We start from the raw sequence: 24,796 nt of genomic DNA, 5'->3' as shown, positions 1-24,796 counted from the left end.
TTAATTTTATAATGAATTTAATTAATAATTATCTTGTTTTTTAATCTTAAAGACATTTAAACAACAAAAGTTTCTTTCGCGAATTGTTCACGTTTATTAGCAAACAATCACATGCGTGGTACAACTAGTACAAGCGCTGAGGGACTCCCATGGTGGTCTTGATGTGAATGGAACGAACGTTCTGCCAGTGTTTCTTGAGCAGCGAAACCAAGAAGTTGATGGACAAATGGATGTTTTGGGCCAAATCGTCAGCAGACATGGTGACGTGTCCGACGGCAACGCAGAGACACAAGACCTGTACATAGATACGTTTAGTTTGTGTCAAAAATCTACTAGTTATACAAACATACCTTCTTCATCTGGAACTTGATGGTACCCTTGACTTCTTCCACCTTCTGAACCATAGAATCAGAGTGGGTGAGAGGACCAGGGAACTTGCCAGCCTTGTTCAAGCCAGGGCCCAACAAACGGGGAATCTGCTTGATAAGGGCCTCGCTGGCGAGGAAAGCATCGTATTTCTTAGCTGTTTGAAGAAAGAGATTAGTTGGCATTCACTTGAAAATCGTATCAAAACTTACCCAATTGCTTCACAAGCTTCTTGTTCTTGTTAAGCTTCTTCAGAGCCTCAGCATCCATGCAAGGAAGATTGTTGGCATTGGCCTCATCACAATGCTGCTGATCTCCCAAGATGCATACTTTCATAGCAGGCCTGGGGATGTGCTTAAGCCTGAAGAGATATGACAATTAACAATATGACTCTACCGTAACTACTAAAACCCAAGCCATTCCAAATACCAACCACAAGGCATAAAACCTAGCATAATGTTTGGAAAATTGACTTGCGTCAAAATTCCTCCCCACATATTTAAAATGACCCTGGGTGAGGGTCACCGTCAGACAAAAGTCCAACTCCCCAACAATGTGGGTTTGTAGTTCTTACTTGACGGTTCCGGAGAAACGCTTATCCTTTTGGGGATCGTAGTTCTTGAGACCGAATTGAATTTCAACCGTCTCAGTAAACTTCCTCTTCTTCTCTTTAGACTGCGCCAACATGTTATTGACAGCCTCGTACAGCGTATCACGAGATACCTTGGACCTGTGCAAAAAATATACATGATTACAATCATATTTAAAACCGAACACGCCATTCCATGCAAAGGAACCAAATGTCGACCGTGTTGACTTTTAATGAACTTTTAAATAGCACAGGATTTTGACTTTTAACATAATACAATAGTTTGCCAATAGCTACTTCAACGCTTAATGCAACCAACACTAAATAATAGTTTTAAATTAAAAGATGTTTTACGTTAAAAACGATAACTTACGACATGGTGAAGTGCCTTGGCAAGTCCCTTGGAACGAACGCTTCCAAATGAAGGACCGAACTTAGATGTTGTCGGATATCTTTATCTCCTTCTTCTTCTTCTTCTCTTCCTTTCCTTCATAGTTGCCAAATCAAAAGGAGAAGTTTCATAAAGTTATTTTGAAATAATAACATTCTTAGTTTAAAATATACGGATTTGTTTTAAAATTCCGATTATTATTTATGTTATATTTTTATATTTTACTTTTTAGGAAATCGTGACCTTTTTCCACATTAAAGCAGTAGCAGACAGCTTCAGGATGCTTCAGGTAACCGGTAGAATTGCCCTGGCGGGCTGAATTTAAAAGAAAGCTAAATTGCGCAGTCCAATATCAATAAACAATCGGACCTTTAGCCTTTACAACTTATCAGCTATAAAGTTTCATGTATATTCTTAGAACGTTCTCGAAGAGGGCGGTAGAGAAATCTGAAGTCTTTTTGTGTTCGAAAACTTGGTTTAGATCAAACAACAACATGAGTGGAGTATTTTTTCCTATTTCTGAAACCAAACATCTTGCTCCAGGTAACCTTGACTTGATAATAATGGTTTTACATCCCAGCAACATTGTGTGATATTTTTATTATGATTGACAATAGGCTCAACATGTCCTGAAGTAACACCAGGTCTGATGCGATTGTATAATATGAAATTCTGCCCATATGCTCAGCGGACCAGACTTGTTTTAGCTGCCAAAAGAATTCCGTAAGCCAATGTTTTGTAAATACCCACCCAAAATTATTCCATCATTTGTCTTTTTTTTTTTTTTTCAGGAATGAGGTTGTAAATATAAACTTGGTTGCAAAGCCTGATTGGTATTTTGCTAGAAATCCACTTGGCAAAGTTCCTTGCTTGGAATTTGATGGGAAAGTGATATTTGAAAGTTTAATCACTTGCGACTATCTTGATGAAGTGTATCCTAGTTCACCAATGCTGAACAGTACTGATCCTTTTCGCAAGGCACAAGACAGGATTTTGATTGAAATGTTCAATGAGGTATTAAAAAAAAATTTTATTCAAATACTTTCTTTGAATTGTTAAAATGATACATTTTCTCAAATCATTAGGTCAATAGAAACTTATATAAACTATACCGCTGTAGTTTGGATGATGAGTCCACTTGGAAAGGAGCTATTGTTGGTATCCACAAGGGTTTACAGATTTTTGAAGATGACCTAGCAAAACGAGAAATAAAATTTTTTGGAGGTAGGTAGATTTCATTTAGCTTCATTTTTTTTTGCTTCATTTTTATTTTTAAATAAATTCATGAAAATGATTTGAATCTAGGCCAGAATCCTGGGATTGTAGATTACATGATATGGCCTTGGATGGAGAGATTGCCTACATTGCCTATTTTGAGCCATGGGATGCTAAAAGTTCAAATGGAAAATTATCCTTCTTTGGTAAATGATTTTTAAAGACCATTACAGCATGTGTGTAGTCATCATACTAAACTAATTTTAACAACAGGTAAAGTGGTTTGATGCCATGAAAGAAGACGATGCGGTCAAAGAAAGTTTCATTTCTCCTGAAAATCACGCAAAATTTATTACAAGTTTTCTAGCTGGGAATCCGGAATATGACATGGAAATCAATAAATAAAGTAGTTAAGACAAATTTTATTCAAAAATGGAAAGAATACATTTAATGCTGAATCAGAAAGATTAAACAGGAACTATGCAGACCACAAACATTTTAAATTAGCTTCTCTTCCTGTTACGGTTGTTTCAAAACGTATCTTAATTCTGGTTGTTTGCGTGGTCGCCTGCTTCAGGATCATCATGGAAGAGACTATCAGCTTTTTCTCGGAGATGCGAAGCCTTTTCTTCTATAAAAAACCCAGAGTGCTCAGTAATTTGATCCAAGTCTTTGGAGGTACTCTAGTTAACAAACCATGTTTGACTAACCATTTCTCTAAAGTTTAATTTATTCCAAACGGATCTTCTTTATCTTCCGGTCTTGACAAATCAGATTGTGCTTCCTCTTTCGCATGTCCTACAGCTTGTTTCAATGTTTTCAGAGTGGCAGTTTGTTAAGTGGCAAGAGCTTCAGCTTGTTGTCGGGCAGTGGCTGCAGACTGTGCAACTTCATTTTTCTCATCGGTTGATTTCAATAGCAGTTCTTTTTTATTGTGAGATTGTTCCGCCAAAGTTTTAAATCTTTTTTGCACAAGTTTAATTCTCGTTCTAATTCCAGAATCTTTTGGTCTGCTTCGATGACCGCGGATTTTTCTTGATTACATTGAGCTTTCGAGATGGTTAACTCGTTTTGTGCTCCATCCAAAAGTCTGGACTTTTCGTCGGTTTCCGTTTTAGCGGATTTTTCGAGTTCGAGAATAGCTTTTTGTTTGTCAAATCGCGCTTTTAAAGTTAGTCAACTCGATTTGTGCTTCATCTAATATTCTGCATTTGCCTCGATTTGCCTCTGGTTTCTAGTTTAGCAAAGTTAACAGCATCCTCCAAAGCAGATTTTTCTTCATTGAATTTTTATTTTTGTTGATCAAAGTTCGCTTTCAGTTCCGTCAAATCGGTGTTAGCATCTTCTAAAAGTTGACACTGGTCTTCGGTTGTCGTTTTAGCGACCTTAACAGCATCTTCCAAAGCAAGTGCGCTTTAAAATTTTCCATTTTGACGTTCCATTTTGACGACTTCATCCATGCTTTTCTTCTGTTTTAGCTTTAGCAAAGGTTCTCACATTCATTAGTGCAGATTTTTCAAGCGATGGATTTCTGATTTTCGAAGTGCGCTTTCAAATTCGTCAACTATGTTTGCGCCTCATCAAAAAGTATACACTTTTCTTCAGTTTCAGATTTAGCAACCTTAACCGCATCCACCAATGGGGGATAATTTGTCTTTATCGAGGATAGATTTTTGTTGATCAAAGTTAGCTTTCAGTTCCGTCAGCCTTGTGTTAGCCTGTTCTAAAAATTGGCAATTTACCTCGTTTCCCGCGTTAGCGACCTTAACCGCATCCACCAAAGCGGATTTTTCTTCATTGAAATTGGATTTTTGTTGGTCAAAGTCCGCTTTCAAATTCTTAACCTCTGTGTTCGCGTCATCCAAAAGTATGCGCTTTTCTTCGTTTTCCGTTTTAGTGACCTTAACCGTATCCTCCAAAGCAGATTTTTGTTGGTCAAAATGAGCTTTTGAGCAGGTTAATTCGAAATTTGCATTTTCTAGTCCCTACTCTTCTCCAGTTTCAGGAATTTTTACTTTTCCTTTGTCTTCTGGTCTGAGATGTTTGCGAGTAGGACTAAGGAGTTCCAAAAGCCAAGCACTACAGAGAAAGATTGTTCCGAGTTCCGACAGTGAAAACAACGAATGAAGTAAACATTTTGGTTTCTGAAGTTTTTAGTTTATTGTGCTCAACACTATGCCTTATTGAGGTTTCACGTTGCCTCTTTAAAGGTTCTAGGCTGTCGTCTTGACGAGCAAGTATTCAGTGCGCAATGTTTTTTTGAATCTTTAATATTTATAAATCTTCAATTTTATAACTATTTATTTAATTAAATTCAGAATTTTTTTCACACTTATCTAAAAGAAAATTTTAATTTAAATAATTTTTTTCAATTTTAGTAACTCATAGCTATTTTACCATTTTTTTAATTTGTTAGAATTTAACTTATATTTTGTCTAAGATTTAGGCAATTAAAATTTAATTTTGTAAATTGGATGACAACTTAACATTGCATACATTAAATTTCGATTTTATGCTAATATTTTAATAATTCTTTTAGGTCATAATTAGAATTATAGAAACCATTCAATCTCAGGAAAATTTGTAACAGTATTTATCACATCATATCGTGGCAATAGATCTAACCAAACTATTACTAGATGTCGCCAGTGTCGCCTTTGTTGTTCTTACATCGTGAAACAAGGTGAAATGGGCGAAACAATTTGTTGCTAATTTATACTTATATTCCTTTACACTGCTCACGCCATCGAACAAAAAACCATAGCAATCTACTATCGCCGGTGCGTAAGGTCATCTAGATTAGAAGACCAGTCTGTGAATAAAGCAGACGGCACCTAAAAATACCAATACCAATACCAATACTTATATTCCTGTGATTTCAAATACCAAATTGAACTTCGTAAATTATGTAGGTTTATCTTGACCTAGTTTCCTTATTTTTCTGTAACAACTTATTTCTTTATGCATACTGCCAGTCATTCCAACAAGTTGACTTAGCGCTCAGTCACTTTCAATAAGACCCATCATGAGCACTGTCAAAAGCCTAAAACTCATGTTTGAAGCTCACATATAGTGTAATACAAATCTGCCGAGTTAAGGTATTTTCCAATGACTGCTACCAGACCATTACAATTCAGATTTTCATGTAACAGATATTCTTGTTCATGAACCAAAGGATCTTTTCTGAATCTCGCAATTTTGGTGGTGTACCCTGCAACAGCATGTTTGCTGTTATGGCTGTTTCTACTTCAGTTTAGAAGGCAACCCAGCTAAGAGATAGGTAGAGTTTTATTTCTCATAGACCTGTAAATTTGTGTAAATTTGTAAATAATGTAAAGAATTTCTTTGTCCCATTGCTACTTAGAGTTTCAGTGACATGAAGAGTTTGACGTGAATAATACCGTGTGTATGCATACATGTTCCAGTTCTGCTTGATGCCTTACTAAATTCATCACTCATGATAAAGGTAAGCATCAATACCACCGATCACCATGCTACTGCAACACTTCATGACACTTTCTTAAACATCAGGAGATTTATCTCAACATGAGGAGTAAAGCTGTTGGTTGTTGTGATTTCCATTTTTACGGTTTTTTCATCATGAAGATTGCAGTGTGCTTCTTAGAAAAGGTAAAGATTGATATGCTTTATTAACTGTTATATTTTCATTAATGTAATACATTTTATTTTTACAGAGATCCTTAAGCCAATGCTGTTCATTGTCCATGACGGAAGAGGGACTTCCACGTTCCACCTACGTTCTGCTGCATCTTTATCTTCCCGACGTAGCATCTAAGCATCCAGCTTCAGTGCTTCAGTGCTTCTTATGCTAAAAAAACAACTTTTCTTGCTTCACTGGCGAGGCTGGATCCCTTCAGTTGCTGTGACACACCTGCAGTCACTCACCACGGGATATTGGCCAGGTACCGGACAATTAACTTATTTGACTTATTTTCGTAGATTGTCTACTAGTTATCTATTTACATGAAACTCTCTGTCTGTGTAATAATTCCAAAATCAGGCCCTTCTTGCGCGCTAAAGTGTTAAACGTTTCTTTTTTCTAACGCTAGATGGCTTTTCGATCATTTTCAGCTGTCAAAACAGTCAGTTTCACTGTTTCAGTTACTTTGCAAATCTCTTTAAACATTTATCAGCAGCTGTTGTGTGGAAATTTTTTAGTGGAAACTGACGATAACTATTCCACAAACAAAGCTCACTTGTTAGATTTTCAATAATGTGTTTTTTTTTCTACTTCCGGTTTGCTCATTTCAGTACAGTAGTTCAGTAAATATTCATTCGACGAGCAAAAGAACCACATATTCGTGATCCTCGTCAAATTTGTGGCAAAGTTCATGTTATTTTTTTACGTACGCATACTTCCGGTTTTGAGAATTTTCCTGAACTATGAAGTTAGGATACAACTGATACAACTGAAGTTCAGGAAAATTCTCGATTTTGGCCAGATTTTGGATTTCGTCTAAATCACACCAAATCGACCCCAAATTTCATGGAAATCACGAATATGTTGTTTAATTTGACGACAGCTCAATGGTTGAGGTGCTGTGGTTACTTCTGGTATACTTCCGGAAAATTTTCTTAAGACTAGCAAGTGAGCTTTGTTCTTTGTATAGTTCTCAACATTGCAAGCTTGATTTTACGTTTAAAAAATTGCATCTTTAAATCTTTGAGCTAAAAAACCTGATTATTGTTTCTTATTGTATTATGTAACTTTTATTGGCATGTCACTTAATAACAATTGTTTTGTCTTTATTCTGGTAATGCAGAGGAGACGTCGAGAAGATGGATTTTCTCATCTTTAACAGTCGTCACCGGTCTCCGTCGGATGTTGCCGCTGCTCCTGATGTGAACGAAACTCAGTGGAGTGGGGACCATCACTGGAAAACGAAAAGGGACAATCGCGACCATCACCGAGACTCGTCATCAACGTGGATCATGGTATTGTTGGTATTATTTCATCTGTGTTAGTGTTAGTTAACCCGTTGGCTGCCACGCCTTTGTTCTCCCCTAGCTCCTTAGCACGGGCCGTGCTGTTCGGTCTCGTGGTTTTCATGCCGCGGGGTCGGACAGTCGCACCAGCCCCAGATTCGCCGCAAGGCGCCTGTTAGGCAATGCACCATAGGGACTTCCCCCTTGTCGATACGGTGATGGATTCTAGAGGTTGTGCATTCCATCTTCTCCTGTCACCGTGTCAGCCCGGACTTGTCAGCAATGGCAAGTCCCACCTTGGTCATGGATCCTTCTGACGTGGCGCGTAGAGTAGTAGAAAAACAACCTACGGGTTGCATGGCGTGGCAGCCAACGGGTTAACTTAGTGTATGTATTTATGTATGTGATTGTAAAATGTGGTGGAATTGTGGGTGGAGGTGGGAAAATAAAGCAATTCCTTTTAGAGTTTTTTGTTTGCCGTGTCTAATTACAACTTTTAAGTCTTACATTCTTGCACAAGTGATATTACAAATATATTTTATCTCCAGAATTCCTTTCAATAAAATACTACGAAGAGTCTAAGACTGTTAAAATTACAGAGCTGTTAAATTCAAAAATTTAGAGATAACATTAACAATAAGTTTCTCCTAACTTACCCTAAAAGTGAAATTCGTCCAAGTTTCCAGAGCGACTAAGGCAAGACATGTGAAATAGTTAAGTTAAGAAAAATCGGGACATTTCGCAACGTCAAAAGGCTTGAAGGTGGTAGGAAGATGTCGTACAAGATGATTACCCGCTTTAAAAAGTGTATTTTGTCATTTAAGATCAACAACAATTACCAGTGACAAGTAACTATAATAGTACGACGAAAATCTATACACCAAAAAAATAAAAACAAATTCGGCCCTAATATTTAGGAACCTCCCTGTAGTAAGTTGGATGCATTCAGATGCATTAACGGTGTAGTAACTCGGGGCAGAGTAACACCTCGGAGCTTCCGTGTAGTAGCAGAGTGTAGCGTAGGTTGTGGTGTAGTATGGAGCTGGGGCTTCAGTGTAGTATTTCGGTTCAGCGTAATACGAAGGGGCAGCGGTTATGTAGAAAGTTGAGGCTACGTAATACTTGGCCGCCTCAGTTAGGGTTGTGTAGCTCGGGGAATATTAGTACTTCGGCAGTTATGTTAGTTTTCGACCGTTGATGGTGTGATAAGCTGGAGCCTCGGTGCAGTAGCTGAGAGCAGAGTAGTACTTGGGAGCCTCGGTGTAGTAACCGGTCGTTCCGTATGTTTTGTCGTGCAGTCAGACGCCGGCGTATTGGTTTCATACCCGCCATACCCAGGAGACATCGGCACACCAGTGGTCAATCCAGCCATCAACAATTCAACACCCAACAGCAGCACGACGCCATAGTTTACTAGACAATGAAAGCAATTTAAACAATAATATGAAATAATAACTAGCATATTAAAATATTAAAGTAAAGTTGATTCACATCTCAATAAAAAATCATGATTTTTACCAATGATTGCTTCTGTGTTATATTCGATTGTTCTGGTGGTGTAACAAGCTGGAACCTCGGTGTAGTAGCTGGGAGCAGAGTAGTACTTGGGAGCATCGGTGTAATAAGCTGGCGCAATGAAAACTGGCATATTAAATAATAGAAAAAACACTTAGAGCTGATTCACATCTCCAGAAAAAAAGGAAAAAATTACCCATGATTGCAAAACTTGTGGTACGACAAAGAATGAAGGTGACGACTACTGCACTGCAGTTGTTGCCATTTCGGAGCTGACCACTCGTCATATTTCTTTCGCCTTTTCTCTCCTTTTATCCGACTAGAATATAAATAATTTGGATACTCAATAGTTGGCATATTATAATTCCATGTAACAGAATATTTACCCATGATATGTTGTGGTGTAGTAATTAAGTGCATCGGTGCAATACTCGACCATTTGGTAATGTAGCTGTAACTGAAGGGGATTCGGTGTAGCAGTTCAGGGCAGCATAAGTTGTGGTATAATAATCTGGAGCCTTGGTGTAGTATTTGGGGGCCTCGGTATAACTGGTCGTGTCATATAGGGTTGTGTAGCAAGGCGGCAGCGTTGCGGTTTGGTATCCGCCATACCCAGGAAACATCGGTACACCAGTGATCGAACCAGCCGTCAACGATACAAGACCCAGCACGACGCCTTAGTTATACTGGACAATTAATAAATTTGAAAATTTATTTTCAGTTATATCTGGTCATATTGTAGTGACGTTCAACAAATAAAAACGAGACAGAATTGACTCGATATAAAAATTAATATTTACCTACGATTGCGAATTGATTTAAAACGACAAAGAAAGCAGTTAGTGACTGCAGCAATTGTTGACATGTCGGAGATGATCACTTGACTGATTTCTTCGTTGTTGCTTTATGAAGGGACCCGATATCTCGCCAGGGGAACAGTAACCAGCCATCAACAGTTCAACACACAACAGCAGCACGACGCCGTAGTTGACTATACAATCAATAAATTTAAACAAAATATTCAGTAATTAATGTCATTAACAAAAAATCAAAATTAACATTAATACAACACTAAGTAAACAAAAAAAACAAAAGGAGAATATTTACCCATGATTGCGAAGTGGTAACACGATGAAGAAGGCAGTTGGTGACAAATAGTGCGCTGCACCAGTTGATGCCGTGTCGGAGATGCTCACTCGACTGATTTCTTTCGCCTTTTCTCTCTCCTTTTATACAATTTTTTTCATCCCTCCACCTCTTAAGCCTTGCGGCTGTGGTACCTGCTTGATAATTATGAAACACGTCCCTTTCTCACCCAACCTCTACACAATTTTTGACACGTTTTACGAAATGATCTACGTGACCTTCGAAAGTGAAGGAAATGCAAACTGGCCTTTCCTCCTGACAGGTAGACTTTCTTGGGGATGGGTCTACAAAAACCAATATCAAAATGAAAACCAAATGGTTATTTAGCACATTCCGTTCTCACCCAACCTCTACACCACTGCATCACACGTTTTATGTAATGATCTACGTGAACTTCGAGAGTGAAGACCCTCGACATGTAACTGGTCGTTAATCGTTCGACATGTTGTGTGTGACATGTGTACCCCGGTCAGAAGCAATGCCATAAGTTCGTTGGATTCGTCAATCAGTGGCAAGCACCATTTACCCAACAATCATTTACCCAAATGTATGAAAACACTAGAAAAACCACTTGAAGACTTCATAGGATATGCGAGTGTACTTACTGTTGGTGTCAGTCTTGCAGGGACGCATTTTACCGCGCAGCTGACGCCAACCAAATGACCGAAAACCAAAGCGACGGCACCTCTCAATTCCCTATTTTTATTTTTACAATCCAAACATTTAGAGAAATAGAATAAATGATAAAATATCGAACGCTGATCCTACTTGGTCTTGATGCTGGGGCTTCTCTTCAAGAGATCCTCTCAGGAGCTCAACAGTTTCTATGAGAGGAAAGCAACCCTACGACGAGCTTCACTTAGAACCCATTCCTTGATCAACAAGGGTTGGGGCAAGTAATGGGGAGAATCTAAGTGAACAAGTTCTTGAATTAAAAGTGAATTAACTCCATCATCATATTATTTTGCCGGTGGATTAATTGAAACTTTTTTGAGTTTACCTTGACTTGTCTCTCGAGGAAATTGAGTGGGAGCAGTGAGGGCAAAGGATGAAGGTGTCGTTGGGTCATAAGAAGAGCCTTTTCTTTAATCTGTAGACGAGTTGGAGATGATTCCGTAACTCTTCCTGGGCAAACTTTGCCGTCGGAACGAGTTTTAGTCAATATGCTTGGTCAGCTACTTAGGATTTATTCCTTAGGACAAGTCCACTCGAGCAGGACACTGCAGTCAACACAACTATAGAAGCAAATCGTATTCAATTACTGTTACATATATAAAAACGAAACTTTTCTGTGCGATTTAAACACCTCATCTTATTAGAACAATTCTAGGGGAAAGATGTGTGCAAGATATAGCTCGGCACGGTCTCCAACTTAGCCGTTCGTCTTTCACACTGTTGCTTTCGTTTCTGTTGATCTCTATGATGACTTCTTGTTGCCGTCTTCCGAATTGGTTGCCGGCCTTTCACCATGACTGGGTAGCACTTGTTGGTAGATCGGGCAGCAGTCATCTTATAATTAAGAACTTACGACGGCTGCATGTATTAAAGCAATCTATAAGAATTATTATGATCATAGAATAAGCTCATTATCTGAAGAATACATTCTTACAACTGTTGTAAAAAAAGAAATTAACAATGTCCATGAATCTAGAGGCATAGGAAGAGTTAAAACCCGAAAGCCTTTGAAGAATTTGTTAAATGGGATATGAACAAAAAATCAATCAATTGTTTGTATGATCTTGAATGAATCATTAAGAACATTAAAAATTTAAACTTTACTTCAATGAGATGAAAACCAACTGAAGGTTCCCTACTTTAATTAGGAAATAAATAAATGTAATGTAGGAAACAATAACATGGTATCATTTTCCAACTGGTGTTCTCTTGCCAATGCCTCTGAAACCCAACTGACTGAACTGCGTCTCATTTACACTCAACAATAACGATCATAAATTATTTTCAACTTTTTGTTTTACCTTGACTGCTGATAAACCGTTTGGAAAACAAGCTGCCAATAATTGCAACTCTATTCCACAGAATAGATAAAACATAATTCTTAGAATAAAATAAGAAGACGTAATATAGAAGATGGGGAAAAAACAAGAGATTAAATTTCAACTTACACCATGCATGAATCTTCAGACAATTTGTTTCTGCTGTTTCTGTTGTTTCAGTAGACGATTAAAAACGAACACAAAAACATTCGCCTATAAGGTCATTTCGTTTTTAAGCGTGTTATTACGTCTAATAATAACTGTTACGTTTTTTACTTTTAATCCGACGTTGGCTATAGCTAATAATGCTCCTTCTGCGAACGAAACCGAACACCAAGTGTGGATTGGTGGAACGCACGCCTGTTAGAATTAAACAATATAAAAATATTTCACTCTTCAATGAATATTTTCATTTTTTTACCATAAATTCAAGTTCTAAACAAATTTGCATACGGACCTAGTTCCTACTTTTCGTGAAATTGCGTGATTGATTTCCGCCATCTAGCGTAAAAAATTGGACTTGCAATAGAAGGACATCTAACGTTAAAAAATTGTACTTAGACATAAAATAATTTTGAACTTTTTAAAAAATCCATTCAAACGAGTAATTTAGTCCTTGGCTGTTGGCTGGCTCCTTGCACATTGGACAGCAACAATAAAGTGTTAACAGACTATCAACCCATGGATAAAAATATATTAAATGCATAATCAAACACAAATAATTAAATAAATGTCACAAAGGTTGTTTAAAGTGGCAAAACAATTTTGACAAAAATTCTGCTCAATTATAACGAAGCAGACCAATAACAAAGATGAAGTTTTGGTTTATTGTACTAAAACCACAATAAAGAGAAATAAATCCAATAAATTGGTTTAAAAAGGATCGCCCAACGTGGGGCTCGAACCCACGACCCTGAGATTAAGAGTCTCATGCTCTACCGACTGAGCTAGCCAGGCTTACAAATATGTTTGAATTTAGCTTATAAATACAAACTATAAAACCAATTCGTTGGTAGAGATGAAGATGTTCTGATGTTTATTTATGGGTGTGGGGAATGCGGAGTACAGTTTTTTGTTACATAAATCACCCCCGAATAGTATTTTCATCCCGACGTGTATGTCGCTCTCATTTCATTTACGTAAAAACCAATTCAATCCACTCACATTGCTACCAAAATAGATTTTCTCTTTCGCATTCTGCCAATCATATTCTGTTGCTATGACAGTGAAAATCCAATAAAGAGGCAAACAACCCTTAGTATAGTTACCTAGTAAATGTCATTGGAAAACTTGAGGGACGTGGTGGATTCGTGATTGAATTGTTGTTGAAATTGTCGAGCGAAGAAAATGCTGCCACCTAGCGCCCAATAAAAGCACGTCGACGATTGCGGGCCAAAGACACATAACAAGATTCTTCTCCGGGTCCGTCAGCATTACTATCGAGTACATGCATACACACACATACACACACATATCTTTACGCCTCGTTAGACAAGACGGAGAATAATCCATCATGAAATAATAAACGCTATCAGACAGTTATTGTCTTTCCCTCGACATAACCAAGAGAAATTGATTTCCGGTATAAAAAAAAACCAGAAACAAACAAAACCAAAACAAAAAAGTGGGAAGGTTTCCTTTTGTTTTTATTTGCTTCGTCCCACTCTTTGGGGAAAAAAATTAAAAAAGTTAACGTTCCTCAACGATACTTCGCACCTCCCTTAGGGTTTTGCCAGTGGTGGTGGCGCCTCATCCGTCCGCATGTTATTTTTACTGATTAGCCCGAGTCAACGGCTCCGATAAGGAGCGAAAGGCGACGGATGTTCATCTTTTTCCTCCCTCTGCCCTTCTCTCTCTTTCATCTTTGCTCATCTATTTGAGAAAAAAAAGAAAAAAGAAAAAGAGTCCGCTGGGCGCTGCAGGATATATAGTCAGGCCGACGCCCTGACGGTCTATCCAAAAGTTTGTTCTCTCGGCTAAATATAGGAACTCCCGAAGAAACATCCAAAATAAAGGAGGCACTGTGTGATAATAGGAGCAGCAAATAGACTCGGCGAATCGAGTATACACTATAGCAGTAACTCCCCCAACAACAACAACCAAAAAATCCCGGGCTGATTCTTGATTGGCGAATGATTACATCCATCGATCCCGAAAATGTCAAGGGACGTGCACAAGGAGGCTCACCAAATAATAGACGATGATAGCATATACGCACCACCCTTAAATTATGATTCATCAGATCGAGCTATGAATATACTAGTTATACCACTCTCCACTGTCTACAATCAGTCATCTATTTAAGAGATGTTGGGGGAGAAGAGATTTGTATTTGATTTATTTTAGGTTTTCAAAGCATGTATGGAAAAGAATGATGATGAAATCCAATGCAGATGAATAATTCACGAGATAAAAATATATCTAGGGGAAATAAACTTGGTTATTCATTCAATGGTTGGTGCTGGTAGTAGATGGTGGGGGGGGGAGAGTTTTCGACTTTGATTGGAGACGTGTTTAAATTTAGCTGACGGGTCTACGATCCTCTTTAGGAAGAAACCATTCACGAAGTGCGTGACTGACAAACAGACAATCGGTCAAGGTTTTTTTTTCTTTTTCTTAAGCGACGCCGCCCTGCTGCCGCCTATATCTAACTGCTGCCAGCCCGGGCTTTTTGAACATGTATATATGGTAGTATTGGTCATAAATACAGAAGACGTGATGTGTATAATGGTCGTGGCATTTCTCAAGGCTAAACAACCACCACCACAGCACACATCCACGTGTCACGCGGGGAAATATCGGAACATTTGAACATTAGATAAAAACGAGAAAATGCACACACACATTTCCTCATCGCCCAACACACTGGCGCCAGCAGCAGTTCCATCCTCTGGGCGCTGTGTCCAGTTCGCGCTATTCTACCGGAGCAGGGGCCGGGCCTCTCGTCTATTTTCCCCTTTTTTAAAACAAATTTCCTCCTTCTCGTCTTGTCTCTTCTCTCTCTGTGGCGTGACAAATCTACCCGGCAGTCACGTTATCTCTCATAGTTTGCGTGCACTGTTGACTGGCTCCGATGCGATGCGTGTATCTTTTTCCTGTTTAAATAGTCCCGTGTGCTCCCCTTTTTTTTCTCTTTTAAAAAAGAAGACTTTCAGATATGTCTGTGTGTGTGTAGGTGTTGGGGCTGACGCGCGTCGAAAACGAGCGAGAAAAGAAAGGGAGGGGGTGGCCGAGAATTCCGGCCGGAATTGTCAGCCGGGGACTCGTATATAACGGGATCTCCACTTTGGCTCATGTTCTAATAAGTTCGCATATACTGTACTAAGATGATGAGGAACAGACGAGAGCAGTTTGCTCGACGCCGCCGCTGCCGCCTGCCGCCGTCTGCACGTTCTGATTATGCAAATTTGACCGACGGCATACATGAATGCAATGACGCAGTTGGCGAAACGGGAGAGCTAGGACATTTTTTTCTCCTTTTTCTATCCAAGGACCAACGACGACAAAAGCCAAGAAAAAGAGAAAATCAAAAAATCTACGAATATGATGAAGAGAAATTTGGGTCTTCTTCTTTCTCCTGGATGAAATAAAGTCACAGTGTAGAACCAAATTTTCTTTTTCTTTTTAAAAACTAACGAACTCGTCATCGATCTCTGCCGACTTCCTTTAGAAAAAAATTTCCCATCCCCGCGACATCAAAACGGTGAGTCATTTTCATGTGGTAGGCCGCCGGAGCGGGAGCGAAAAACTCAAAAGATATTCCCTTCCGAAAGGAAGTCCTTTGAGGTTATAAATAAAAATCGACTCACACACACACATGTAGAGAGAGAGTGTGGGGTAATGCGCACTGGCGTTACGTTCCACGAATAAGAATGCGTAATATTCCGTAACAGAATCACTCACGGTTTTGTGCCGATGCCTTTTATAACAAGGAGCTCCTCCGCCCCAATCAGCAGTAGCCATACCAGTCGTCGTCGTCGTCAACGACTTGATTCAATCAACTTGTATATATTTATTATTATTTTATTTTCGTCGGGGGAGGGATGTACATACGCGAGCCTTATTCATTCGATGCGTCACCACCCAAAAACTCAAAAATTGAATGAGTGAGAAAGAAAGAGATTCACATATTTCTGTTTTTGTTGAATTTGTTTTTTTTGTAAGGACAAAATTTTTTTATTTTATATTTTGTTTTCATTTCAAAAAAGGTAAGAGGGCAGGGAGGACACAAAAAATAATAATAATAATAAAAGAACGAAAGATAAGAAGAAATAGACATATGTCTTATTTTTTCCTTTTTCTTCCGGCGTCGGATTGATAGATTGCCAAAGTGAGGAGGGCGACACAACGGAGAATCAAAAGAGAACAGAATATTATGTAAGATGATGAGAGAGAGGGGGGAATTGTCCAAGAATAAAACAACACTCACAATATGCTGAATACGCCGAAAAGAAAATTATCAAATGTTTTTTTTTTGTTTTCTTCTTCTTCAACTTCTTCACTTTTTGATATACATCGTCCGACAGAGAAAGAAAGAAAAAGTTCTGATTTTATTTTTCATGGTTTTTTTTTTTATTATTTTTTCTTGTTATCTCTTGATCGATTTCCTAACTATTGCATATGAGGACGAATTGTTTTTTTTTGTCTTTTTTTGAAAAATAATAAGAGAAATACAAACGAAATGTATACAACTCTCTCCTGAATTTGATGATTACACGAAAGGATTTAGCTTAATGTTTCTTTTTTCCTTTTACAAGATATTGTGATAGGAGGAGAGTCAACGTTTCGTTACTTTTTTTATACATCCACGTGACGGCAACAAAAAAAAAATTCGATTTGACAGACAACGAAAAATCAGGCGAAAAAATTATTATCCCGTGCAGTGTGTCATCATTAGAAAACGGAAGGAGAGAATTAGATAATAATAATAATAATTAAGCTGAGAGAAATGAAAGAGAGTTATTATACTTCAAATGATTGGCACAACGTAACTGAATTATACGGAGAGGGGGGGAGAGAAAAAAATGTGGTGCCGGTGAAATTCAATGATGTAAATAATTTTTTGTAGGCAAGTCCCGCCTCTCGCCCGCAAATGAATAATGTATGGATTTAAATTAAAAAAAGGAAAACAAAAATTATTTTTCTTTTAATTAATAAATTCATCAGAGTTCAAAGATAAGAAGAAGTGCATTTCTATGTGTGTTTCTTTCCTTTCTTCCTGGCTGATTAATTTGAGTCAAAATAAAGAGTACGGAATGCGATTAGGGATTTAAAAAAAAGAAAAAAAAAGAATAAAATCATGGTGAAATAATTAGTCGTGGCGGTAACAACGATGCACTATACATAATACGCTGATTTCGCTTTTTTGTTGGTTTTCACTTCATCATTAATTATCAAGACATGAAAAAAAAAATTATTCAAATAATCAACTCGGGAGTAGATTCTAATAAAAAAAAAGTGTGAAGCTTTTGGGAGGATTTGCGGGAGCCATAAAATCAAAAATGATTCAAAAAATTAACCCAAAGAATGAAAAAAAAAATGGCGGGATAGTAGTTATATCATTGGTTAAATTAAGCGTAAAATTCACGACTGTTTTTATTGTACGGATTCGAGTTGGGCGAGTTGCGTTTGGGCTCGTCGAGAACGTAGGATCCTTCGTCCTTCTTGCGCATGCGGTAAACGATGAACATGACGAGCAGAATGGCGCAGAGCAGACCCACGACGGCTCCCCCGATCACGGCTGTAAACAAACGTTGAAAACATTTTTCGAGATTATCAGACTTAACACGGACGGATCAAAGAGGTCGAGTGGGAGGGAGCATCAAGAACAACAGCAGCCGCATAGACATGGATACTATACGGCGGCACATTCACACAGAAGACAAGGCGAAAGACATTCCCAAATGTATTGGCGCTTGTTTTCTGTGTGTGTGATAGGCCATGTGGCCACCGCCCAAAAGGGGCTAGGTCTTCTTCTTCTTCACAAGGAGAAAAATCAAAAAAAGAAAAACCGAAGGCGGAAATCCCTCGGTGATAGAACTAGCAAATGGTGGCAACAACTGGCCAGATTACTCGAGAGACCCCTCCTCTCCTTTTTGCGCAGCCCGTTCTTCTTTTCTTTTTCTCTCTCGATGGGAGAAAACGAAAACAAAAACAGCACACAACAAAATGGGGTGAAAAAAAAAAGAGAAACAAAGAACTCGGACCATCGTCGTCGTCTGTGTTTAATCAACTTACCGGCGAGTATTCCGGGCTGAGCAAAGAACGAAGCTTGACGCTCATCTGGCTTGTGATCGAGAATCTGCACGTCGTTATGGCCTCGATTGCCGTCCATGGAACCACCGCTGCCCTGGGAAGGATCGACGGGCCCTGGAACGGGAGTTGTCATCGGTTCGGCCGGAACCTGGTTCTCATCTCGGCCGCCGGACAGCGGCGGAGGAGACGAAGGAGCCTGGGTCGTCTCCTTTGGCGCTTTGGTAGGAGAAGAAGGAGCGGTGGGTGGTGCGACCACCACCACTTCGGGCTTCTTTTCGGGCTTCATCGTTGTTTTTGGCGCCGGTTCCGTGATGACGGAGCCGAGGTCGATGCCTCCACCCTCCTCATCCGTCACCGTGTCGTCGTAGTCGTCCTCGTCTTCGTTCTCGTCGTCGACGTTGGACCCGGTTCCAGCGCCCGACCCGCCCGACCCGTCAAAGTTCTCGTCGTCCTCATCGTCCTCGACGGCCGGCGCCGGAGGTTTGCCCATCGTTGGTGAGGCCGCCACGGGACTCACTTTGGGTGGTGCCACAACGTCATCCTTGTAGTCGCTAGAGCTGACGATACCGGCCGTCATGTTGTTACTGCTGCCACCGCCGCTGTTTGTGGTAGCGGTAGCCGTAGTTCCGGCGTCCTTGGCCTTTTTGGCTGCCTCTACCGGCGCAGGGTTGTCGTCATATTCATCCACTTCTTCCTCGTCTTCCTCCTCCTCTTCTTCTTCTTCTTCGTCTTCCACCCCGAGGGCTGAAACAATAAACCATCAAACTCAATTTCAAAAGAGAAACGAATCGCACAAACAAAACGCCGAGCACTGCTGTTCCCTCTGAAACAACAACAAGAAAGAGGGAGACAGAGTCGACTCATCGATAGATATTTCTCTTACCCGGTTTCAGGGGTCCTAATCCGGAAGCTTCATCCGCCAGCTGGATGTCGTCGTCACCTTCGTCGTCAATGTACAAGTCGTCGAGAGCTTTCAGATTGAGCCCACTCACTTGCTGCTGCTGCTGAGACCATACGGAATCGAGAAGAAGAAGAAGATTACGTGTCGCTGTATAATTCAGTTCTTCTTAAATGTTAGTGGGCGTGGGGGTTTCTAGAAACTGAGGGAATTTCAATTGGGCGGGGGATGAACATGAGACGCAACGAGTCAAATGAATAAATCATCAAGACTTAATCCTTGACTGGTGTAGCTTCTTTTGTTTGTTTAGTTTTTCGCAAGGAAAAAGCCTTGAGACCTCCAATGGCCTACATTACTACTAGCAAAGGACATTCATTCATGTTCAAATTTCAGGTTAACCTTAGAGGTACGACCAAGGTCGGCACATGCAAATTTTCTCGTTTCTCTCCTATTTGAGAATGAAAAAAAAACAGTTACATAAAAGAGCTGCAATTTCTCATATATCTGCCAAAATTGTTAAAAGGTTCTTTTTCTTTTGGAAAAAATAAAACCGTTCGGGAAAATCGAGCGCAGAGGAATGTCTTGATTTGAACATCAGACGCCATATTTCCTAAGGGGCTCATGGGAGACCTTCTCGATGGTGCTGATGCTAATGTCATCAACAGAACTCGAGAGACAAACACAAACAACTTAGCACCAAAATTTTTTAAAACTACAAGAAAACAAAACTTCCACATCATTAAGTAATCTCTCTCTCCACAAAACGTTAGTTTAAAAAGAACGACAAAATAAAACAAAACCAAACAAAATGTGTCGTGACAAAATTGTGAGCCTGGAATCAAGGGTGTGGGAGTTTTATGATAGTCCAGATGTGTGAAAAGATCAATAAAAGTGGTGGCATTCTTACCTTGGCAACCGATGATGCACTGTTGATGTTACTGCTAACCGAATGTGCAGCCAAAAAGGCGATGAAAATCGCCATATGTATTCTGGGATTCATTTTTGAGAGAATTTCCTGAGCGTTTGAGAGTCTGCCTTACGTGTGTGTGAGAGGGTGGAGAGAGAGATTTTTTCAGTATTATTTATTTTAAGAGCCGGATATCCGTTTCTAAAGTTTTCTTCCAAGATTTTTGTGTTATTTCAATACAAAAGTGGAGAACGTGGTCGAATAAATTAGGATAGTTGCAGCCTTTTGTCCGTTTTTCTAATTTTCTAAACACAGACGGTGATGCTCTCAGGTCAGGCTGGGCATTTTCTTTCTTTCTTTCACACTTCTTCTCTCTCACAGGCGCGCACTCAACCACACAGTTCACTGGTGAAGCCAAAACGATGGCCGAGTTTTACTCGTCGATTCGGGGACGGAATGTTAAATATCAACAGAACAAAATTAGTTGCCGGGAATTGGCGTGATTTCGAGACACTTCTCGATGTAACCAAAGGCCGAAATGGATTAAAAGATCCCAACTCACGCCCAGATCATCAAACACACCAGCCGAGAGCCGCCATTAAACTGAAGGGACTGGATTTTTCTTTGTGTCCCTCCGCCATTGGGTTCCAAAAACTCTGCCATCTGGCGGCTGTTTTCAGCTCCTCCCCACTTTCTCCTCCAAGGCAACAACAGACTGGAAATTATACGGACGAATGTAAACCACACACACGGGAAAGAAAAGGGAGAAAAAAAAACCAAAAATCAATCTCATCATTTCCTCATCATGTTGGGAAAAATGAATGACTCAATTTAGGTCATGGATTCAGCGCTCAAAATATCTTCATCTCGAAGACTAGTTTTGTTCTTTCCGACCCACCAAATTTCGTTGGAATGGAAAAGAAAATCCCAGACATAGCGACTATCACATATACTGGTGAAGTCGTTTTCTTGCGAGTGTTAAAAAACTAGAAGGTCCTCTGTTCTATAGTCACACGGACACAAAAACTTAAGAAAATATCGAGGGGAGAGATTTTTAATGTTTGCTGTTTCTCCCTCCTTCTTCTAACACTCCTTTTCTTTTTTACGATCGTGGGTTCGCCTGTTTTCCGGCCCCAATAATACCATTGTTTTCCAAGACTGCGCGGGTGTTCATGAAATTCCTCGAGTTACAACTTCTTTTTCCCAAAAAAGAAAGAGAAAAAGGGTTCGGAAATTCTTGAGCGATATACCACTGTGACAGCTTTTCCCCATCTCAATTTTTATTCTTTTATTATACCAAAGTCTTTCCAAGTTTCCAACAAGATTTGGAAAAGGCGACCACTATAAAATATAGATCTAGCAAGAAAAGGCTTCTGCTGCGTCAGTAGTAGTTGTCAAAACTTTTTCACTTTTTTTTTCTACAACTTGAAAATTTTCTTAAAAGTCTAGAAGCCGGAGCAATGGCGCTTGTGTCAGTAAACAATCCCAGCAATAATGAATTGGTGTCGGCCACCTCGGGTCAAGTGGCCCTGCAACAGGTTTGATTTATTTGTGTTTTATTTATAAATTTTCAAATGAGCCGAATGCATCACAAAAGAGAATTGCATCCAACCACATGCTGACCAGCTTGTGTGTTTTGTTGTTGTAGATGCTATGATGAATTCAAATGTGATATTGACTTTTTAAATAAACAGGGGCCAGCACGAACGTCTAGCCTCATGGCTCCTATAATGCTCCTGGCAGGACATCCTGGAGATATCTTTAGCCTGAAGTTCCATCCTGACGGCCAGTTTTTGGTTTCCACCGGCTTTGACAGACAAATATGTAAGCATCAAATATACATTTGAGCATCTTTACTGTTTGGATAATCAACCTCTTGTTCAACAGTTTTGTGGAATGTGTATGGAGAGTGTGAAAACTTTGCTGTGTTGTCTGGTCACACTGGAGCAGTAATGGATCTTCAGCTGTCTACCGATGGTGATACCATTTACACTGCTAGTACAGACAAAACCATTTGTTTGTGGGACACCAGAACAGGAGCTAAAATCAAGAAACTGAAAGGTATATACCATTGTCACTGTCCCATTATTTAGCAATTGAACCCCACAGTAATTTGTTTTTCAACAGGCCACTCCTCCTTTGTCAATGCTATTCATCCTGCACGAAGAGGACCTCCTCTTCTCTGCAGCGCCTCAGATGACTGCAACATCAAAGTCTGGGATCCAAGAAAAAGAACCGAGACAGTATCATTAGATAATTCTTACCAAGCGACTTCCGTCACCTTCAACGATACCGCCGAACAAGTCATTTCCGCAGGCATCGACAACGATGTTAAGGTGAGTTCGCAAAATTCAATTGTTGTAACAGAGAGAGAGAGAAAAAAAAACTCTGGAACCGATTTCCAAGAATTTGAATTAAGCCATCCATTCGGCGAACTAAATATTCCGTGTGAGTGGGAGAAAGTCACAAACTTGTGTATTTTTCTCTTACAGAATTGATTAGTTTAAAGTTCTCAGTATTTATACTTGATGGCTTCAAGAGAAGAGTTATAGGCAAAAAAGGAAGGACCTGCAGTCATAGTCTGTCTTTTGTTGTAAAAACTAAAGTTTCGACATTATTGATTGTTTTCTACTTAATATTGAACCATATTCGTGCAAGTTCTGTCTTACCCTACCATCGAGTTCATTTTCCCTGAAGAGTGCAAGGGATTTCAACTTTGGTATTCTTATTATCGCGTGTCTCACCTCGATAAGGTCACCAAGTCCTTCCTTACTTCCAGGGCCCTTTCTCTTTGATATATGAATGGGTTCACTAATGAAAGCTCGTAGGCGAAGTTTAAAATTAATTCAAGTTATTTCAGCAGTAGGGTCTCGTTAAATGTTCTAATTCCATCCTAATTACTGAAGATGCGCATATTTGTGTTTTGTCAGTTTAAGCAAAATGTGAAACGCTGCAGGAGGGGATTCTGATACTTCTTTGCTTGTCAGATGGTTGCACATTATCGATCAAAACTTTTCCCCGTAATACTCATGACAATTTTGCGACATCTTTAGGAAAAATTTACTCTTAAAAGCAGATAATTTCCACTTTGTATCGATTATCTTTTCATTCGAACTAAACCCACGTTTAGTTTTCTCCTTTTTTGGAAGATATTCATTTTAAAACCTGAAAAGTAGTTTTGCATTTGCGATATTTCAACTGGTCCTGGCCTTGAGCTATTCACGTGAATATGGAGAGATAGGTAAATCATACACTTTCCTTTTTAGGTCTGGGACTTGAGGAAAAATGCTCTCCTCTACTCCTTGAAGGGCCATTCCGACACTGTCACAGGCTTGACTCTCAGTCCTGATGGATCTTACGTGTTGTCAAACTCGATGGACAACTCTTTACGTGTCTGGGATGTACGACCTTTCGCTCCACAAGAACGTTGTATCAAAATGATGGTTGGCCATGCTCACAACTTTGAAAAGGTACATACAATGCCGGCGAATTTCTCAATCCATTCTAATGTCTTGCGTAATGTTTAGAATTTACTTCGCTGCTCATGGTCACCTGACGGAACCAAAGTTTCAGCGGGATCTGCCGACCGATTCGTTTACATTTGGGACACTACATCTCGTCGCATCATTTACAAATTACCTGGTCACAACGGAAGTGTTAATGACGTTGTATTTCATCCTAAGGAACCTATTGGTAATTTACGCAGCAAATCAACATCAAGGACATCAATTTAATTCCAAATTTTTTTATTTGAAATGAAATATAGTTGCATCCGGTGCCAGTGACAAGCTGATTTACCTAGGCGAAATTGACGCTTAATTAGGAAAGGTTATAATTTTTTCAGTTGAAACGATGGCAAGGATCGAGGACGAATAAACAAATAATTCTTTTACGCATATTTACAAAATTGCATTCAAATTAATCGACATTCAAAGGCCAAAAAAAAACTTAATTGGATTGTTTGCTCGTTCTCGGGTCCATTTAGAGATCATCACGTTAAGAAATATAAAGTGCAATTATGAATGGGGAAAAAAAAACTAGGAAGAAAAGGTTAGCCAGGTACGAATAATGTTAACGGCACGTGAGAAAAATCAATGGATGAAGTGCCATCCTCTGATCAAGTGATGACTTGCGAGAAGGTGTTTCAAAAGTGTCTGAGTGCTATTGTTCTGTCACGTCTTCGCAGTGACAAAGATAGCGGAAGTGTCCTCCTTAGCGCTTTAGAGAATTCAGTACTCCTGAGAATGTAGAGCAAAGGGCTAATGACTGCGTGCAACAGATGCAGTTCACGTACGTATGGAATGAGCGCCGTGAATGTTGAATCGCTGCATTGGCGTGGATTCATTTGACAGATAACGATGGCCAGGAAAACAAAAGTTAATGGCAAAGCGAAGAGAATTAGCGGAACTATTCCAGACACGAGAGTGACGCTCGCTTCCAATTCTAAACGAGAAATAGTTTTATCTGGCAAATGCACAAAGTGCTCATCCGGTTTGAGTACAGAGTTTGATGTTGGTAGGAGCGTTTTAAAGCGTAAATAATGACGAGTTCTAACATACACGACGACTTGCGC

General features: G+C 39.4%; 5 protein-coding genes, 4 long non-coding RNA genes and 1 other non-coding gene across 16 annotated transcripts in view; 5 read left to right on the top strand and 5 right to left on the bottom strand.

The window, feature by feature from the left end:
* LOC124343657 (F-box-like/WD repeat-containing protein TBL1XR1) overlaps window positions 1-24,796 on the top strand; it is a 393,640-nt gene that overhangs the window by 2,444 nt on the left and 366,400 nt on the right. The window lies entirely within an intron of this gene.
* On the bottom strand, window positions 71-1,432 carry LOC124343775 (60S ribosomal protein L10a-like). 2 transcript variants are annotated; one of them, XM_046797253.1, is made up of 5 exons: window positions 1,329-1,432; window positions 941-1,096; window positions 579-727; window positions 351-523; window positions 71-295 (listed from the first exon to the last, which is right to left on the bottom strand). In XM_046797253.1, the coding sequence occupies exons 1-5, from the start codon at window positions 1,331-1,333 to the stop codon at window positions 125-127; spliced, it is 654 nt and encodes a 217-aa protein (XP_046653209.1). In that variant the 5' UTR covers window positions 1,334-1,432; the 3' UTR covers window positions 71-124. The 2 variants fall into 2 exon arrangements, with proteins under 2 accessions (XP_046653209.1, XP_046653210.1); XM_046797254.1 differs by lacking the exons at window positions 941-1,096; window positions 1,329-1,432 and adding an exon at window positions 796-934.
* LOC124343750 (pyrimidodiazepine synthase-like) lies at window positions 1,621-3,215 on the top strand. 3 transcript variants are annotated; one of them, XM_046797216.1, is made up of 7 exons: window positions 1,621-1,889; window positions 1,964-2,069; window positions 2,138-2,360; window positions 2,432-2,570; window positions 2,652-2,767; window positions 2,835-2,967; window positions 3,024-3,215. In XM_046797216.1, exons 1-6 carry the CDS (start codon window positions 1,751-1,753, stop codon window positions 2,964-2,966), a joined length of 855 nt encoding a protein of 284 aa, XP_046653172.1. In that variant the 5' UTR covers window positions 1,621-1,750; the 3' UTR covers window position 2,967; window positions 3,024-3,215. The 3 variants fall into 3 exon arrangements, with proteins under 3 accessions (XP_046653172.1, XP_046653173.1, XP_046653171.1); XM_046797217.1 differs by having other exon boundaries at window positions 3,139-3,157; XM_046797215.1 differs by lacking the exon at window positions 3,024-3,215 and having other exon boundaries at window positions 2,835-2,981.
* LOC124343885 lies at window positions 5,433-5,782 on the top strand. The gene is made up of 3 exons (XR_006919404.1): window positions 5,433-5,469; window positions 5,537-5,659; window positions 5,737-5,782. It is a non-coding gene; the product is annotated as an uncharacterized LOC124343885 (long non-coding RNA).
* On the top strand, window positions 5,781-7,581 carry LOC124343893. Its single transcript, XR_006919416.1, has 5 exons — window positions 5,781-5,841; window positions 5,926-6,027; window positions 6,093-6,191; window positions 6,257-6,484; window positions 7,346-7,581. It is a non-coding gene; the product is annotated as an uncharacterized LOC124343893 (long non-coding RNA).
* The window catches only part of LOC124343835, a 62,826-nt gene continuing 46,327 nt past the window's right edge, over window positions 8,298-24,796 (bottom strand). The window contains exons 12-21 of the long non-coding RNA XR_006919311.1: window positions 11,476-11,702; window positions 11,170-11,404; window positions 10,938-11,079; window positions 10,775-10,865; window positions 10,131-10,453; window positions 9,824-10,014; window positions 9,410-9,709; window positions 9,220-9,342; window positions 9,027-9,149; window positions 8,298-8,921 (exon numbers count right to left, since the gene is read on the bottom strand). This is a non-coding gene — a long non-coding RNA (uncharacterized LOC124343835). The remainder of the gene's footprint in view (window positions 8,922-9,026; window positions 9,150-9,219; window positions 9,343-9,409; window positions 9,710-9,823; window positions 10,015-10,130; window positions 10,454-10,774; window positions 10,866-10,937; window positions 11,080-11,169; window positions 11,405-11,475; window positions 11,703-24,796) is intronic.
* Window positions 12,362-12,669, bottom strand: LOC124343927. The gene is made up of 3 exons (XR_006919451.1): window positions 12,585-12,669; window positions 12,431-12,523; window positions 12,362-12,376 (listed from the first exon to the last, which is right to left on the bottom strand). It is a non-coding gene; the product is annotated as an uncharacterized LOC124343927 (long non-coding RNA).
* Window positions 13,048-13,120, bottom strand: Trnak-cuu. The gene has a single exon. It is a non-coding gene; the product is annotated as a tRNA-Lys (tRNA).
* LOC124343695 (syndecan-like) lies at window positions 16,691-20,847 on the bottom strand. 3 transcript variants are annotated; one of them, XM_046797133.1, is made up of 4 exons: window positions 20,224-20,847; window positions 19,302-19,422; window positions 18,401-19,162; window positions 16,691-17,903 (listed from the first exon to the last, which is right to left on the bottom strand). In XM_046797133.1, exons 1-4 carry the CDS (start codon window positions 20,314-20,316, stop codon window positions 17,734-17,736), a joined length of 1,146 nt encoding a protein of 381 aa, XP_046653089.1. In that variant the 5' UTR covers window positions 20,317-20,847; the 3' UTR covers window positions 16,691-17,733. The 3 variants fall into 3 exon arrangements, with proteins under 3 accessions (XP_046653089.1, XP_046653090.1, XP_046653091.1); XM_046797134.1 differs by having other exon boundaries at window positions 19,302-19,419; window positions 20,224-20,846; XM_046797135.1 differs by having other exon boundaries at window positions 19,302-19,416; window positions 20,224-20,846.
* LOC124343713 (U5 small nuclear ribonucleoprotein 40 kDa protein-like) lies at window positions 21,344-24,121 on the top strand. Its single transcript, XM_046797165.1, has 7 exons — window positions 21,344-21,761; window positions 21,918-22,047; window positions 22,111-22,284; window positions 22,351-22,559; window positions 23,490-23,693; window positions 23,751-23,916; window positions 23,990-24,121. Exons 1-7 carry the CDS (start codon window positions 21,684-21,686, stop codon window positions 24,040-24,042), a joined length of 1,014 nt encoding a protein of 337 aa, XP_046653121.1. The 5' UTR covers window positions 21,344-21,683; the 3' UTR covers window positions 24,043-24,121.

Source organism: Daphnia pulicaria, chromosome 6, assembly GCF_021234035.1.
Source record: "Daphnia pulicaria isolate SC F1-1A chromosome 6, SC_F0-13Bv2, whole genome shotgun sequence".
In the NCBI taxonomy this organism is placed as follows: Eukaryota; Metazoa; Arthropoda; class Branchiopoda; order Diplostraca; family Daphniidae; genus Daphnia; species Daphnia pulicaria.
This window is presented reverse-complemented; position numbering and strand designations above follow the sequence as displayed.

Excerpts from the sequence above, each read along its gene's own strand:
- LOC124343775 (XM_046797253.1), bottom strand. Across the intron at positions 728-940 it reads CGTTTCTCCGGAACCGTCAA|GCTTAAGCACATCCCCAGGC; the intron begins GTAAGAACTACA and ends ATATCTCTTCAG. Across the intron at positions 524-578 it reads GAAGCTTGTGAAGCAATTGG|CTAAGAAATACGATGCTTTC; the intron begins GTAAGTTTTGAT and ends TTCTTCAAACAG.
- LOC124343750 (XM_046797216.1), top strand. The coding sequence starts at position 1,751 with ATGTATATTCTTAGAACGTTCTCGAAGAGGGCGGTAGAGAAATCTGAA. Across the intron at positions 2,070-2,137 it reads TTAGCTGCCAAAAGAATTCC|GAATGAGGTTGTAAATATAA; the intron begins GTAAGCCAATGT and ends TTTTTTTTTCAG. Across the intron at positions 2,768-2,834 it reads TGGAAAATTATCCTTCTTTG|GTAAAGTGGTTTGATGCCAT; the intron begins GTAAATGATTTT and ends TTTTAACAACAG.
- LOC124343695 (XM_046797133.1), bottom strand. The coding sequence starts at position 20,316 with ATGAATCCCAGAATACATATGGCGATTTTCATCGCCTTTTTGGCTGCA. Across the intron at positions 19,163-19,301 it reads ATTAGGACCCCTGAAACCGG|CCCTCGGGGTGGAAGACGAA; the intron begins GTAAGAGAAATA and ends TTATTGTTTCAG. Across the intron at positions 17,904-18,400 it reads TCAGCCCGGAATACTCGCCG|CCGTGATCGGGGGAGCCGTC; the intron begins GTAAGTTGATTA and ends GTTTGTTTACAG.
- LOC124343713 (XM_046797165.1), top strand. The coding sequence starts at position 21,684 with ATGGCGCTTGTGTCAGTAAACAATCCCAGCAATAATGAATTGGTGTCG. Across the intron at positions 22,285-22,350 it reads TAAAATCAAGAAACTGAAAG|GCCACTCCTCCTTTGTCAAT; the intron begins GTATATACCATT and ends GTTTTTCAACAG. Across the intron at positions 23,694-23,750 it reads ATGCTCACAACTTTGAAAAG|AATTTACTTCGCTGCTCATG; the intron begins GTACATACAATG and ends CGTAATGTTTAG.